The 16,999-nt window shown below is 37.9% G+C and overlaps 1 protein-coding gene across 1 annotated transcript in view; it reads left to right on the top strand.

Moving 5' to 3' along the window:
• The first annotated feature begins 5,936 nt into the window (after nt 1-5,936).
• Nucleotides 5,937-16,999, top strand: part of LOC149829653 (actin-interacting protein 1-2-like) — a 44,805-nt gene continuing 33,742 nt past the window's right edge. Inside the window, exon 1 of the mRNA XM_090016064.1 lies at nt 5,937-6,511. Within this exon, the coding sequence (XP_089872190.1) occupies nt 6,117-6,511 (395 nt within the window). The 5' untranslated portion in view covers nt 5,937-6,116. The remainder of the gene's footprint in view (nt 6,512-16,999) is intronic.

The raw sequence follows: 16,999 nt of genomic DNA, 5'->3' as shown, positions 1-16,999 counted from the left end.
AGCTGATTCTTCAGATCATTCGTTCTTTGTTCCTCAGTGAGGTATATCCTCTTGTTCATTTCGTCACACCTTGTGTATTTGTAAGGCTTATGCCTTTTGGCCACTCTGTAATCTTTGTTTGAAGATAGTAAAAGTTGTTGATCTATTGGTCGCTGTGGACGTACCTCAGTTGAGAGAGAACCACGTAAATCGTTGTGTGCTATTTTTATTTTCGCTACTGGTTTGTTTTGGTTTATTTTTCTACCAGTGTCATCGTCGTATTGTTTCCATCAATTCACACTCATGGGGAGACCCAGTACATCCGTTTTAATCCCAACAATATACACACAAAAATTTCCATTCCTGCCACATACTGACAGCTTCCAAACAGGGCCTTACTCAAGTTTATAGAAAAAAAAATCTACCAAATAGAGAGAGAGGCATGGAAATATAATATTAGTAAGAAAGTGAAAGAGGTCGATTTGACATACGCAGGCATGGCTTAGTGATGTATTGGGAGCAAAATTAAAGGCTGCCCTTTTGTATCATATATTAGAATTTTAGTAGGAAATTATCACTTTAAAGTGTAAACATAATGTATACATGTATGCCTTCAACCGTTTCTAATGTGATTGTGATTTTTTCTCATTAATTGCAAGTTACAACAACAATAAAACCCTATGATCTAGAGCTACGACCTTACTTTCTATGCCTCGGTTGTTTGACAATAGATTTCAGTGCACCAAACAGTAGGGGATAAATTGTGAAATTTAATCAAACAAGAATTACTTAAGCCAAAGCCCAGCATAGGCGCGAGGGCGAAAGTCTTGACCTCAGAATTTTACCCCATTGGTGGTTGATCTATGATCTACCTGCGAATGGAACCAAGGTTATATATATATATATATATTAATGAGTTTGTGCTAAACTCATTTGATGCTAAACCACATGCTAAATGGGTTTTTTTGTCCTTTTTTTCATTTTACTTTTAAATTCTGACCGTAATGTGATCTATGTACTTGATTTATAGGGATCAGCTCTTGAAGCATTTGATTCCAATATATGGGTGGGTTTTTATAAGGTTCAAAAAAACAACGGTCCAAAATCTTTGTAAAATTTTTAGGCTCCAAACATTATTGAAAACACAAGAGCCAGGTGTGGATCCTTAGTAAATCCACCATGCCCAACACATTTATAGAGCTAAAACTGCATAAAAAGCACCGAAGAAGCCCAAAAACCCATTTAGCATGCGGTTTAGCACCAAATGGGTTTAGCACGGACCCATCTTCTTATATATATATATATATATATATATATATATATATATATATATATATATATATATATATAAAGTAATGCTAAGCTGCTTCGGGATTACCTACACACATAGTAAAATCATAGATGTAGTATCTTCTCAATCGGACTCCGTGTTCAACATAGTTATTTGATAAGAATCATGTCCGGATCATGTTTTTGGACATAAAATAAGATTTTTTAAATCATGAAACTTTGCTACATTTTAGGCCGTTGATTTTTTTAAGGTCTTAAAAAACCTATACAATGATTACAATCGCATGATCTAAAACTTGTTTTCTGTTTAAAAATGCATATAGATCACATTTATAAGGTCTTATCAACAAAAAAAAAAAACTACAAGATTTGGAAAACCCAAACCTTTTACTAGATGGGAGTAGGTGCTCTATATATAGGAAGAGGGACCGTCCAACTAAAAGAAGGTCCAAAATCTACAACCCATGATAATCCACGGTGTTCTTTTTCTAACAACCGAGTTTTATATCGATCACATTTTTTCAACAAAAGAAACTTTTTTTAAGCTATGAAAAAATTGAGCATTTGTGACCATTGATTTTTGAATCACCAAAAAAAAACACTTGCATAAACTGGATTCTCATGAAACAAAAAATTTGATCCCAACCAAATAGACCATGTAGATCATATCTATAAAGATTCACATAAAATAAAACCGAGCTATGAGATATTGCTCATTTCAACTCATTAATATTGTATGCACATCCCCACTAACTAACTAACTAACTATGTATATATTGTATGCACATCTCCACTAACTAACTAACTAACTATATATATATATATATATAAAAGGAAGACTCTATTAAACATCGAGAAGTCTTTTTTTTATGAGGAATGTTGAAACCACCTGCGAAATCAGACCCTGCGCTGGCTATGCATATCGCACATTCAGCCGTTGATACCACGGTGTAAACCCCCTGAGACACACCTTGTCTTTAGGGAGTCGTCTTGCTTCGGCACGAGCTAAAGGCATGATACCCTTACCCTTCATAATGCAAGGGGCTGACATTTGTGAGAAACTCTGACCACCCGCCTAGCAGCCAAGGGCCCTTCCATTACACAAAACCCTTTGGGGCTACCAATCCACGTCTCCATGACTTGCTACTTACTATATTTGTATCCATGACTTACCACCCAAGGAATTGGCATCCACGCCATCTTGTCCGTTGAAGGGCATGACCAGTCTCCCTAAGGTTATAAATTAATGAGACATGATCAACTAGGCTAAGAGACTAATGGCTCTCACTTCTTTTTTTTGAAAGGCAAGGTGGGGTTTGGTAGACCCCATCAGTTATTCAACCTACCATTGGGTTTTGAACCTGCAACTTCCCACTACAAGGAGACATGCACTGACAGCTCCTACCAACAACATAGCTTTGGCTACTAATGACTCAATTAATTAGGAGCAAATATGTATTTTGGCAACGTCTTAACATAATCTTACTTAGGACAAGAAATAAATAGGAAGAGTTTGACTAGCCCTGAACCCATCATCTAGCTTGACTTGACCCATTGCTTGGTTAACTTTGAGTTTCTCATAGCTACATTTACAAACATAAAAAATGAACCAGAAGAGACAAATAAGCTGTGTTGATTGAGGGAGAATTGTCTTTTTCTTTTTATTTTTTTTTGCTGTTTGATGAGCAAGTTGAGGGATAACGCCATGAACCTGAGACCCCAATTTGTATATATTACATAATAATATTTTGTCAAAAAATAATGTTTTTTATATTTCAAAGACCTGTTTGTTCCATTTTCATGGATGGGAATGATCTATCATACAAAAATAGGCATCGATTTTTAAAAGCTCTTGCCAGTTCAATTTAATTGAGAGAAGTATGAAAGGATTAATAAAAGGTAACCAACGGGGGCTCTGCTTGTTTGGTAGGAGCTGTTAGTGCAAGTCACCATGTGATGAAACGTTGCAAGTTCAAAACCCAATGGTATGTAGTGTAACGGGTGGAGTCGGCCTAACCCCATCTTGCTTATTAAAAATAAGAAAGAAAAGGTAACAAAAAAAAAACTGAGACTCACCGATGCCAACATGACAATTTTAACTGTGATGTTTAAGGGGGTGTTTGTGTGTCATGGAAAATTCAAGTTTTTTCGCAAAAAATGCATCGATGGGCGTGCGTTTCTGCAGAACTTACAATGCCAAAACAAACATGGCGTATGGAAAAATGCCTCGACGGGTGTGTCATTTTACACACTTAACTCTCATTTTTCTCGAAAAACTGTTCTCATGTGGGTCCCATTTAGTTTCCGCCGCAGAGGAATCCACTAAAGAAGTGCCGCAGAACCCTATTCCTTGACAAGAAAACGCCGCTAAATGTTTGTTTCATCGTAGCCAAAAGACTAGAAAAAGAGACGTCACATTTTTTAAATGCGGCCCAACTTTGACAATCCATGCAGCCAACGTCTGGTCGACTCGGAATCGTAGCTTTCTCAAAAGCCAGTCTGGTAAAAGGTCCCTCAAGGACAGAGTAGGACGCCGGACCCACTTGAATCCAGACCGAGTTCGTCCTATCGTTTATGAATGCCAATGGATTCACATAAATGAATGCACCATCTAAATCTAACCCATGGCCTAGTCTCAGAGTGCAAGCAAAATATGAGGGACCGACAATCTGCCGTCGGTGATGATTTTTTATTCTTCTTTGGATTATAAAAAAATATAATAGAAAAAAAATAAAAAAAAAAATAGATACCAACGGGAGATCCGCTTATCTGGCAAGAGCAGTTAGTGCACGTCACTTGTGTTGGTTGTAAGTTCGAATCCCAATGGTACTGTCGAAAAAAAGGGAAAAAAAAAGTAAATGCGTGTGACCCTGTCCACTAATAACCTAACAGGCTTACACGTTTGGCACTCAGAACCGAACAAACTTTTTTCTCTTAAACAGTTTAAACTCCACACCTCTGACTTCTAAAACAGACCCCACCAGTTCACCATCGATTACGGGACGAGCCCATCATCAATCCCTTTCTTCGAGACCGGGGATAATGCTTTGATGGTGGGTTTATTTAATCTTGAGTCGCATCACAACAACAAAACAAAATTTAAATTCAGATCCCAAGAAATCGGAGACTGGGACCATCTCTCTCAAAATGTAAATGTGTTGGTGTATCTCAATGGATTTTAACCTCCACCCCCGCCTTCATCCCCATTTCATGTCCTCCATCCCCGGTTCAAACGGAGATGAGGTGGGGCGGGGGCTAGGTGTGGTGGAAACAAGTGTAAGTCCATCCCCGCCTTCATCCCCGAACGGGGATGGATTTTAACCTTCAGCCCCGCCTCCATCCACGTTTCATACCCTTCATCCCCGGTCCAAACTGGATGAGGCAGGGCGGGCCCCCGCTTTCTCCCGGTCCAATGCCATCTCTACTAGAGATGGCAGTGAATCAGGGTGGATAAGCGGACAAGATCTTCACCCCATCTCGTCTCAAAATTCTGCCTTTCATCCCCGCCTTATTTTTGCATGGATTTTGATTTTAACCTCGATTTCCATTTCTATCTCTATTTCATATCTTTCATCCCCAATTCAAATGAGGCAAGGTGGGGCGGGATGAGGCCCTATTTTCCCTGGTCCACTGCCATCCTTGTTTGGCTAAAAATCAAGAGCGTGATGCAGTAGAATTGAGTGTGTCAGTTTAGAGGCAGCTCTAATGATATCCGTGGCAAAGTTGTGAAATTATTTTCTGCCATCTATTTTGTATGCAAGTGTTCGTGTATTGCATAATGATGAATAACTAGATTATGAGAACAGAAAATATGAGAACTAATGTGAACTGCAATTTTCATAATTTTTTTGTTCTTTTCTCTTGAATTTAAACATACTAATGTGATCTACATGTTTAGTTTTATAAGAATTCGCTCTTGAATCATCCATTTTAATGCATAAACAAGATTTTTTGAAGAATTTTATAATCAATGGCTCATAATCTTCGTAAATATTCAAGTATTCAAAAAATCACATTTTTTTTTATAAAAAATACACGATCCAATGGTTGGTTCCTAGCAAATTAGACATGCCAAGCAAATCCACATTGTTGGATTTGAAAAAAAAAAGCTATTAAAAATGCTCATATTTTCTCTTTTCAAGTTCTAACTAAAAAAATTTGTAGAAGCTCAACATGATTGCTCTCAATTAATAGGAATTTCCAGTGGACCGACTCCAAAGCGTTGCTCCATACTTGCGGTAGGTTTGATTAAGGAGAATCAAAATCATGACAGGTCTTCAAACGCCTCGATGCATAGTCACAAATATCAGCCATTTTTGTGAAAATCTCGTGAGGTTTTCAAAACATGATATAATCTAAAAAAGATATAATATTTTCAAAATATTACCTATTTTGAAAATATGACATTTTTATCATAATATAATTGCATTGTTAACATGATATTTTGTACTTTTATGTTTTTTTTAGCTTTTTATATTTCATATACACTTTTAAAATAGAAACATACCGATAGTGTCCCGAGCTTTTTTTGAGATTTTTTTTTTTAATTTTGTCGTGAGAAATTTTCTCAGAAATCTAGATAACAATATTTTGAGACCGTAACATGGATCCAACTGTACGGATCACGCAAATAAAAAAGGAATCCGTATCGGCATCCCTCGAGTCGATTCTAAGTAAGTGTGTAATTGTGTATCGTATCGTTTGGGAGGAAAAAAAGAAAAAGAAAAAGAAAAAGAACGAGGAAAGAGTCAGCTGTTCATTCCTTCTTTCTCCTTCGCATCCTGCGCTGGGTTTATTTCGTTCCCTGTTTCAGCCTCCGACTCTTTTTCTCTGAGAGCGAGAGAGAGATGGCAGCGAACCTGTTGGAGACGTACGCGTGCGTGCCGTCGACGGAAAGGGGGCGGGGGATCCTCATCTCCGGAGACCCCAAGACCAACGCCATCGCCTATTGCAACGGCCGGTCCGTCATCGTCCGCCACCTCGACCGGCCGCTCGAGGCCGTCGTCTACGGGGAGCACGCCTACCAGGCCACCGTCGCCCGGTTCTCCCCCAACGGAGAGTGGGTCGCCTCCGCCGATGTCTCCGGCACCGTCAGGATCTGGGGCTGGCAGAACGACCACGTCCTCAAGAACGAGTTCCGCGTCCTCTCCGGTCGGATCGACGACCTCCAGTGGTCCCCCGACAGCCAGCGGATCGTTGTCTCCGGCGACGGCAGGGGCAAGTCCTTCGTCCGCGCCTTCATGTACCGTCTCTCCCTCGACTCTTGCTTCGATCGGTTTCCTGTGGATTGGTTTCGTTTCCGTTTTTCTCTGTTACCGATTCAAACTCCTTTTTCTAAGTTGATCACAAACAAGGAATTTTCGATAATCCACTGAATGCGATCCATGAGTGCATATTTCTTATTTTGATTAGTATGATCATAGGGAGAGTGAGCAGTTTCTGATTCCGTTTGCGTGCTCTTTTATCTGTTCGGTTATTAACTCGTTAGTGTTCATATTGCTGAGAAAGGAGAAAAGAAAAATAAGAGAGATAAAAAAAAGAAAATTGAGTATGATCAGGAATGCTGCTACTACAATTGCTAGAAAAGCGCCTAAATATTTAATTTTCGTTTCAATTTTCCGTTTCGAGTTGTTTTCATGGCCATTCTTGCTTCTGTAAAAGCTTGCTTTTTTTTTCCGCTCTTTGCCATGGTATGCTCTTCCTTATTGTAGTCATCTCTAGGATGGTCTCACGCATGAACAAGCTAGGATTATTGCTTGCTACATGTGCAACAAATCTTGTTTTTGGCACCAAGTTTCTGTACCTCTTCACCACGCAGCCTAGATAATAAAGCATAAACGCACAAACACGTCTCTCAATGGAGAATGATAGCCAGTAGAAAACAAGCACACCCACGCACAAGTGTAAATGGGGACCATGGTTTAAATTTATCGGTGCATCGGGGTAGATGATTCCCATTAGTCATACCTGGTGTTTTTCTTTTCCTTCTGTAAAAGACAACCGTGTCATTGTTCTGAAAGTGACTCCAGTGGAGAGGATGATGAGTGCAGCGGAGATCTTTCCCATCTGATTGTGTTCCTCTTGCCAAATATTACGTCTGTTTGTACAATTATGTTCTCACAATTAGCACAAGTAATTTGTCTAACAAGCAATGTATCACAGTAATACTTGGGAAGTTGTGCCTCAACCCCATGATTAAAAACGGTTGGTTGCAAATGGATTTACAAAGGTATGTACAAATTAGATAAACACATAAAAATATACGTGTTGCAAAAGAATACAATCAACAACATAGCTTGAATTAGTGAATACGTTTAACTATGTTGTTAAAATTTGCACAATGCATGTAATGATTTCATTTGTGTTATCGTGCAGCTGGACTTTATATTAGTTGGATGTGAAAAATCCATTTTCGCCTTGGGGAGTTGAAAGAAAAAGTATACATGGAGCGTTGATTTTTGTGAAGCTGATCCTAGAAAACATGTGTGCAAGCTGAGAAGATCAATTTATGGACTAAGCAAGTTTCGAGTACTTGGTTCTTGAGCTTTCATCTGGCACTGAATAGAATGTCGTAGGAAAAGGAATGATGATCATTTATCATTTATGTTGATGACATAATCATAGTTGGAAGTTCCAAAACACCATACATGAAATAAAGATATCCATGCTAAAGAGGTTCTGAATGAAAGATTTAGGAGAACTGCGATGCTTTTTCGATGTTGAAGTTGATAAATCTGAAGATAAGATTGCATTGTCTCAATGTAAATATGCAATTCACATAATTAAAAGGTTTGATATGATAAATTACAAGTTGATAGTTTCATCACGGGCAGTGAATAAAGGCTGTCAAAAGGAGAACCACTAAAATAAACAAAAAAGTACAGAAGCATGTCTAGGGAACTTGTTAATTTATGCGTGCACCTACCATGATGCACATGGAAGCTTTGAAAGAAATCTTGCTATATATAGAGGTCACTCCTAGTGATGCAGAGCATCGGGATCATCATCACATTGAAGAGAAGTTGGATGTGAATCCAACTCTACATTACTAGATCTGGAAAGAAATACCAAAGAATATTCAATCCAAATCTGGACCATTCGAGTTCAAATGAATCTCAAGGGTAAAATTATCATTATACATATTTTATTTCCTGAGAATTTTGGTTCTTATCATCTCAGAAAATATATTTTGCTTTGTGGTTCCATTTTTGTGAATTTTGGAATCACCCTTGTATTTTTTCGTTTTATTTTTTATTTTTTAATTTTTTTAGGTGCTGAATTCTATGGATCCAGATAGTTTTGGTGTCGGCTAGGATTTATATTGGGCACTAGAGGGTGTATGGGTATTTGGGTAATTTTTATATTTTATTTCAGCTTTGGATTCAGACCTTGACCCATTCATTTGATGTGATCAAATTTGCAAGTATTGGATCTTGCAATAGATCCAATATTTCAAGTATTTGATCCACATTGGCGCCACAGTATGTTGAACCAATGTGGACCCAACACTCAAGCCCTTTATTCCTTCCAGAAAAGTCATGTATGCCTTATTGAAAAGTCGTGTATGCCTATTTATTCCATTTGATTGTTAGAAAGGGTAAGTTAAGGCTAAATTTAAAGAAAATTCAAAACATGTGCATCCATTGGCCACTTTGGGAGGTGGCATTGGAACCTACCTCAGCCATTAACTCAGCCTTTGCTGAGCTCTATAAGGCTCTAGAGAAAGTTGTGCAGGGGTTTTGGCTTTCATTTTTTTTTTGAGAAAAAAAGAACAAGGAAAAAGAAATGGAGAAGAAGCTAGTAGTCCCCTACCTCTAGCTGACTTTCTGGGTTGTGAATCTGTTGGACAAATACGTTTGCTCCTGCAACATCAGACCTTTGGTGAGAATACTGTTGCCGTGAAAGTGTTGGTCCTTGAACGTGTGACCCATTTCAAGGCTATTAAGGATTGTTGTTGTGTTAGTGAGACCGTGAACATCATTTGCTGCCAATGGGACTTTGGAGACTCGTGTTTGTGTGCGTGCCTGAAGTTGCTAACTTTTGTTGTTGTCGTGAGGTTACCCGACGAACCTGAAAGACGTGTGATATCGTTGCCATTAACCACCAGCATACCAAAATTTCCTGCTGTCACATTGTTGCTGCTGTTTCGCAACCATTTGCCGACTTGAGCAGATTCTTCTCATTGCTGAACCAGTCTATTTATCATTGTTGGACATTCGAGCCATTGCTGGAATCGGTGTTGTTAAAAGCGCGCCTCACCTTGAGGCAAGGCCCTCTGCACCTCAAGGCGCCAGCCTAAGGCATGATAGTAATAATAATAATAATCATATAATAATAAAAAAAACAATGATAATAATAATAATAATAATAATAATAATAATAAGAAGAAGAAGAAGAAGAAGAAGAAGAAGAAGAAGAAGAATATGAGGAAGAAGAAGAAGCATTTTTTTATTTATTTATAATTTTAGATATTTTTATAGTTATTTTTAAGTTTTCAAAAAAAAATTGAGGCTTACGCTTTATGCCTCGAGGCTTATGCCTTGCCTCAGTTTTTGGTGAAGTGCCTTGCTTCGCCTCAACTTTTTTCACAACATTGGCTGGAACCTTCTCACTCTTGTCTTCATCTTGGGTTTGACTTGAACTTGAGTGATTTTGTTTTGATTAGAAAAAAAACTTGCTGTGTTTTGCTTGAAAGAAATAGATTTTTGAAGTTGATTTTTTTAGAGATAACTTGTTTAGACAAAATATGTATTTGTGATATTTGTTTAAACTTTAAACTAAGCAAAGTCGGGTTAAGGAGGATGGGATTTCACATTGTAGAAAATACCTTTTGAAGTATCTTTCTGTGCAGGTTGAACTATAAATACTAAAAACTAAAACTGGATTAATTTAATTTTGGTGTTTGATATACTGTATGACTGTTTTAGTGCATTTCAGAACTATGCCTAAGAAGACCCTTCGTCAGTGTTTTGAGCATAACTCTCTCGTTCGAAGTCAAAAAATTGTGTGGTTTAACTTGTTGGAAAGCTATTGAACGCCCGACCAACTTCGTGTTTTACTCGTTTTCTGATTCCGACGTTATCATTGTCGAAAACGTCCCGAAACAGAGAGGACAACCACTCGAGTGTCTGTCCTGGCCTGTGTCAGTCTGGTTCATTGTTTAGGTCATATCTGGGTCATTTGAACTCAGAAATTCTTGATTTTTGTTTTGTTGGAACAACAACAATTTTATCTAGAATTTTCGTGTTCTGGCCATCAACAAAAACAGTAAAGTTAGTCCCCGTTCTGGTCTTTCACCAACCGGGCTGTCCCAAGTGTGACAGTCTCCAAATCCAGCAACCTGTCCCTTGTCTGAGCCATGTCTCAACAACCAGTTGTCGAGAAATTACAAAATTCAGACTCTATAGAAAGGCAAAAACATTATCTACACTTTTTGTGGTGCCCCTATTTGCAAATTAGGTGATTAGCTCAGTCTAAACGCCTTCGGTCAGAACTTTTTCAAAACTTTGGATATCCGTTTAGTGCTTCCGCATGTTGGATCCATTCGGATCGTGGATCGTGGACCAACCTGCAGTCACTACCGCATCATTGTTGGTATCAAAGCCCATTGGAAGACTTTGTTCCTATAGTCTTCAAAAACTGACCCGAACAAAGAACTCTGTCATTCACATGACTGTGTTTTGATGTGTCAAACAGTCTCGATGTTTTTGGGCGATATCTCTTTAACCCAGTATCCGTTTTCAGTGTTCTTGGATTCGTTGGAGAGGTATCGAAAATACCTCCAACTTTTGTGTTCTGACCGTTTGCAGTCTCTGAAAACGGATGTGAACAAAGTGTCTGTGTCCGGAGTGTACCAGTCTATCTTGTTCATCAGATATCTTTGCGCTCTGATATCATAAAATTCTGATTTTGTTGCGTTGAAAAGATAATTTTATTGGCTACATTTTCTCAGTTTACCATTTTTTACTAATTCTGTGATTTATTGGACCGAATTTTCATTTACTTGCTTATGCAGTAGAACTAATAGGACCGGAGTCTTGGCTTCGAACCGACTCACAGTCGGTACCGCACCACCTAGTCAAGGCCTTCTTTGTCATAAGAATGACCCACAAACAAGTGTAATTTAATTAGTTGTGGGTAATGTAGTTTGGGTAGGAGATCTTGACACTAAGAAATTTGTTTCAGGTTATTATGCATTTGTGCGCATCTTTCCAAAAATTGTAGATTTTTGTGTAAAAGTGTAGTCTCATGAAGACAAAGAATTGCTAGATAAAGTATTGAAGCTGAATATAGAGCCAAGTCTGAGAATGGTTTATGAAATGGTAAGAGTCATGGTGTAATGAATATATTAGGAATGAAAATATGTCGTTGCTTTGCATAATGTGATAAAAAGTGCTGTAGCACTAGCATCAAGTCCTGTATCGGTGATAAGTCAAAGCACTTTCAAGTTGATTATCACTTTGTCAGTGAGTAGAAGCCAGGATTACTGGAAGTGCTGGTAGGAGTGGGAAACTGCTCTTCCTTGAAACGCTTGGGGAAGAGCCCAATATTGGGAAATGAGTTTTCTTTATTTTTTAACAATTGGACCAGTTTTCTCTCTGTCTCACTCTCTCCCCCTCTCTCTGTCTCTGGCTCTCTTTGTCTCTCACTCTCTCCCCCCTCTCTCTTCATCTCTCCCTTTCTCTGTCTCTCATTCTCTCCCTCTCTCTCCATCTCTCTCTTTGTCTCTCACTCTCTCTCGCTCTCTTTGTCTTTCACACACACACACTCTCTCTCTCTCTTGTTACATGCGGAGATGTATGCATTATGCACACACAGAATGAGCTTCCATGTGAGTTTGTCTCTATTGAGAATAAAGGTTGGTTATTGCATACAAAAATAATTTTGTTTTCAAGTAGTGAGCATTGTTTATACTTTATGTGGATGAATATTGTAAGAAAGTTCTGGCTTCAAATTTATGTTGAATAGTGGTTTTAGTAGGCTGTTAAGCAGCTTAAGCTTGGGTTCTTGTTCAGTTTGACTTGGCTCATTTGTTGAATATCTTTTGTTCCATTGCAGACCTTAGCTTATATTTGTCTATGTAGTTTTTTACTTGTTGATCATGAATTCATGATCCGGGCATATTAACAGCCAAGCTGCTTGCATATATAATTCAGTTTTGAAATTAATAGATCAACTTTAATATTATACACTCATGTTTTATTTTGTCAATAATAACATAAATCTTATATTTTTGTAAATTTTAAAAAAAATAATTACATTTTCGCATCGCTTTCGATTCCTATTCATTTCTGTCAAGATATGCATGTATGCATATCTAGTTGTACATATATACGATATACATATATCATATATGTATGGATGTATATACATATATAATATATATATTATATATATTCATTTTATTCATTGTAATAGATAAATATCCACTAGGGGTATTTTTGTCTTTTCAATGGACATGTAATTAGGTTGTGCTCATTATGAGCATAATAGTCTTTATTTATTTTATGTACAGACTAGGAAATTAGTTTGCAGTGGAGAGCATAATATACAAAGCTACATAGAGTTATTGGGACCTCCCCAACGGCTCTATTTCTATCCATTGGGGAGAGTCCCAATGGCTCTATGGCTCTCTTGTGCCTATAAATAGGGGAGATCCCCTTCCATGTAATCCAATGCTTTCTCAAGCATTTTGTAATACAATTCCCTATATTTTTGTGCTCTCTTGGCCCTTGTGTAGGTTACTCCATGAGATGGGTTTTGTTCCAAATTAGTATTAGAATCCGTTGGAAAAATTTCTTGATGTGATTGAGTGTTGACCTATAAGTGGTATTGTGATTTAAATATTGTGTTCTTGTAATCCCATAAGAGGCACCATCTTGTTCTTGTTTCATTACATGGTATCATAGCCATCGGTTAAAGACTTTGTTCGTGTGGACGTGAGAGCATGGATCTTATGTTCGTGATCTCGTGGTGTTCAAAGTGTATTCTACTTCTATCCTATATCCTCTTCTTCTCTCTTTTCTCTCTCTATCTCTACACCCTTATTTGTAAAAATGGAAGATGAAAGAGAAGTGGTCGTCTCTGGTTCCTGTAAGACTCAACGATACAAACTATGTGATGTGGGCATCCATAGTTAAACATAAAATATGGAAAAAGGGTCTATGGGGCTTGGTCGAATGCATCGAAAGAGAACCAAAGCTTATCCTTACCAAACTTGAAGATGGCAAGGAAGTAGCTCTCCAAGGAGAAGAGATGTCTAAAGCCATTGGGGAATATGAGAAAAGATGGAAATATTGGAGGATGGGCCATTCCAAATTCATTGGATGGCTCATTAATACTGTTGACATCAAAAAATGCTCAAGTTTGGCAAAATTTGATTTTGCAAGTGATGCATGAAAATATCTTAAATTATAGTCTAAATGACATAGCACATATATGCAATGTGCAAAACAAGGTTAGAACCATGACCCAAGGAAAAATGAGCATTAGGGAATACTATAATGCTCTATCTCTTCTTTGGTATGAATTGACTCCTTTAGAACCTAAGTGACATTGTCATCAAGATGTAGAACTCTCTGAAAAACAAATTAAAACAAAACATTTCTATCAATTTGTTAATGGACTTAGATTCGAATTTGAAGGGACCAAATCGGTCATTCTTCGTATAGGAGTACCTATCATAGTAGAAACACTAAGAATTAACTATGGAGGAAAATAGGTTAAAAAAATCCTCTACTAAAGATGAATAATTCGTGCTTGTTATGTCGAGGCCCGAAAACCACACAGTGGCTTATAAGCCTCCTCACTTTGGAAAAACTAATGAGAATGAGAGAAACTCCAATGATTATGGGAGGAGTCTAAATGATCATGGAAGAAGTGAATATGAACACAAGAAGAGTGACAAACTAATATGCTATCATTGCTATGAGTCAGATGAGAGATGATCGAAAAGATGAAAAGGTGGCTTTTGTGGGGCCATCTTTGGAAAGAAATGGTGTAGATGACAACTCCAAAAGTGTGGGCTCATTGTCTTTGGCACAACTCATGGAAGCACTACAATGGTACAACCAATGTTCAAGAATCAAACCTCTTATCTCCGGTGCAGCCGTATCTACATGTATTGATCCCGGTACGACTTGACTCCAAATGAGATGCGGATGCTTAGATGGATGTGTGGAAATACAATAAAAGATAAGATTCGGAACGAGGAGATACGTAAGAAGGTAGGTGTTGCACCCATTGAAAATAAGATGCGAGAGAATCGTTTACGGTGGTTTGGACATATTCGGCGAAGGCCTAATGATGCTCCAGTTAGAAGGTTGGAGAAATGGGAAAATATATTAGTTAAAAGAGGTCGGGGTAGGCCTAGGAAGACTTGGATGGAGATGATAGGAAAGGATATGATTGCTTTGAACCTCACCGAGGACATGGCATTGGATAGAAATGATTGGAGGAAAAGGATTCATGTGGAAGACCCAAAATGAATTTCTTTTTTGGTTCATATCGCTGACCCCAATTGTTTTGGGATGAAAGCGTAGTTGTTGTTGTTGTTGTAATAAAGTTGATTCAGTTTGGGTCAGAGTTGCCAATTGAGGAAGCGGGAGTGAGAAGCGAGGCACTTTCAAAAATGTAAGAAGCGGGGAAGCGTGGGACCACTTAGAAGAAAATTATGAACCGTCTCGGAAGCGAACCGGAAGCGAGGGGGAAGTGAAAAAATGAAAAAATGGGGAAGCGAGGGGGGAAGCGTGCTTCCCATAAAAGAGAAGCACGCTTCTCAAAAAAGAGGCCCCACGCGTTTCAAAAGCACGACGTTTCATGCTTCCAAAGCGCATATTGGGGAAGCACGCTTCTCCATTACCCTAGGCGCTTCCGGTAACTCTGGTTTGGGTTTTGTTTGAAAGATGGGGTGTAAGATCCCTTGTGGTTTTGTGGATGTGAAATGGAACTGTAAAGGCCCCGAGTTTCTGGGAAACTTTTCGCAATTGATTTAAAAAAAAATCCGCACTTTTTGGGGGTATGAGTTGGGGTCGTTACAGTGATAACACAACTTGATTTTAAATCTTGTTATTACTGACAATGCATTGTTTGTTAAGTCTTCTAATGCACGTATAGTGATACTACTTCTTTATGTTGATGGCATGATTATCACAGGAGGTGATAAGCAGAAAGTTAATCATATCAAAGATGTGCTCAAAGCTAACTTTGACATGATAGATCTTGGCTTTTTAGGATACTTTTTTGGAATAAAAATAGCTTACTCACCTTGTGGGTATTTGTTGTCATAGACTAAGTATGCAACCGAGATCATAGAACGATCAAGACTTTCAAATAAAAAATGAGTTGACACTCCAGAGGTTATCAATGCAAAGATGAAGGATGATGGAGAACCTTGAAGGATCCAACTCCCTACAGACAGATGATTAACACTTTATCTTATCTTTTTATTACTCGTCTTGATATTGCAGATGCTATTCACTCAATTTTAGCATGATTCTACTACAATACATATGAGTGTTGTAATAAGGATTATTAGATATATCATAAATACTATTAGTTGTGTTTATTTTTATTATCTTCCTCCTCGTTAGAAGTTATTGCACATTCTGAATCTGATTGGGGGAATCTGTGAATCATTATCGCTCAATTATAGGTTTTTGTGTTTTTTTAGGGGATTTGTTGATTTCATGAAAATGCAAGAAACAACAAAAGGTGTCTTTGTCCTCTATAGAAGTAGAGTACCAAGCTATGAAAACGACAATCTCCGAGTTGGTTGTGAAGCGATTACTAGAAAATTTGGTCATTCATATAGCAGAACCCTCAAGACTATGTTGTGACAACAAAAGTGCAGCTTACATCGCCTGCAATCACAACTTTCATGAGAAGACCAACACATCAAAATGGATTGCCATTATGTGAGAAGAATTTTTGAAGAACATTACTTTTCCATATGTACCATATGAGTATCAATTGGTGGATTTCTTCTCCAAAGCACTTCTGTCACCAAGATTCCATTTTCTCCTTAGCAAACTCTCGATTGCAGCACTGTGAGTTTGAGGGGGGTTGTTAAGATATGCATATATGCATATCTAGTTGTACATATATATGATATACATATATATATATATATATATATATTATTCATTGTAATAGATAAATACCCACTAGGGGTATTTTTGACTTTTCACTAGACATGCAATAGGTTGTGCCCATTAGGAGCATAATAGTCTTTATTTATTTTATGTACAAACTAGGAAATTAGTTTGTAATGGAGGGCATAAAAGACAAAGCTACATAGAGTCGTTGGGACCTCCACAATGACTCTAATTCTAGCCATTGGGGAGAGTCCCAATGGCTCTATGGCTCTCTTGTGTGTATAAATAGGTTTGATCCCCTTCCATGTAATCTAATGCTTTCTTAAGAATTTTGCAATACAATTCCCTATATTTTTTTGTGTTCTCGGCGCTTGTGTGGGTTGGTCTTGTGATTTGAATATTATGCTCTTGTAAGCCCATAAGAAGCACCATCTTGGTGCGACACTCGGACATGGTTTTCTTTGTGTCAGGTGAAGTCAACCACATTGAGGTCCATTTTTGTCTAAAAGTAGATTCAATTAACCCTAACCAAGTCCAGTTTATGTGTATTATATATATATATATAATTACATAAATACACACACATACATGTATATATATATATATACGCACCTCTGCACCAGTGTAGTTATTTT

This window comes from Nuphar pumila, chromosome 8 (genome assembly GCF_984573655.1).
Source record: "Nuphar pumila chromosome 8, dmNupPumi1.hap1.1, whole genome shotgun sequence".
Classification (NCBI taxonomy): Eukaryota; Viridiplantae; Streptophyta; class Magnoliopsida; order Nymphaeales; family Nymphaeaceae; genus Nuphar; species Nuphar pumila.
Note: the sequence above shows the minus strand (reverse complement) of the source record. Positions and strands in the feature narration are given on the sequence as shown.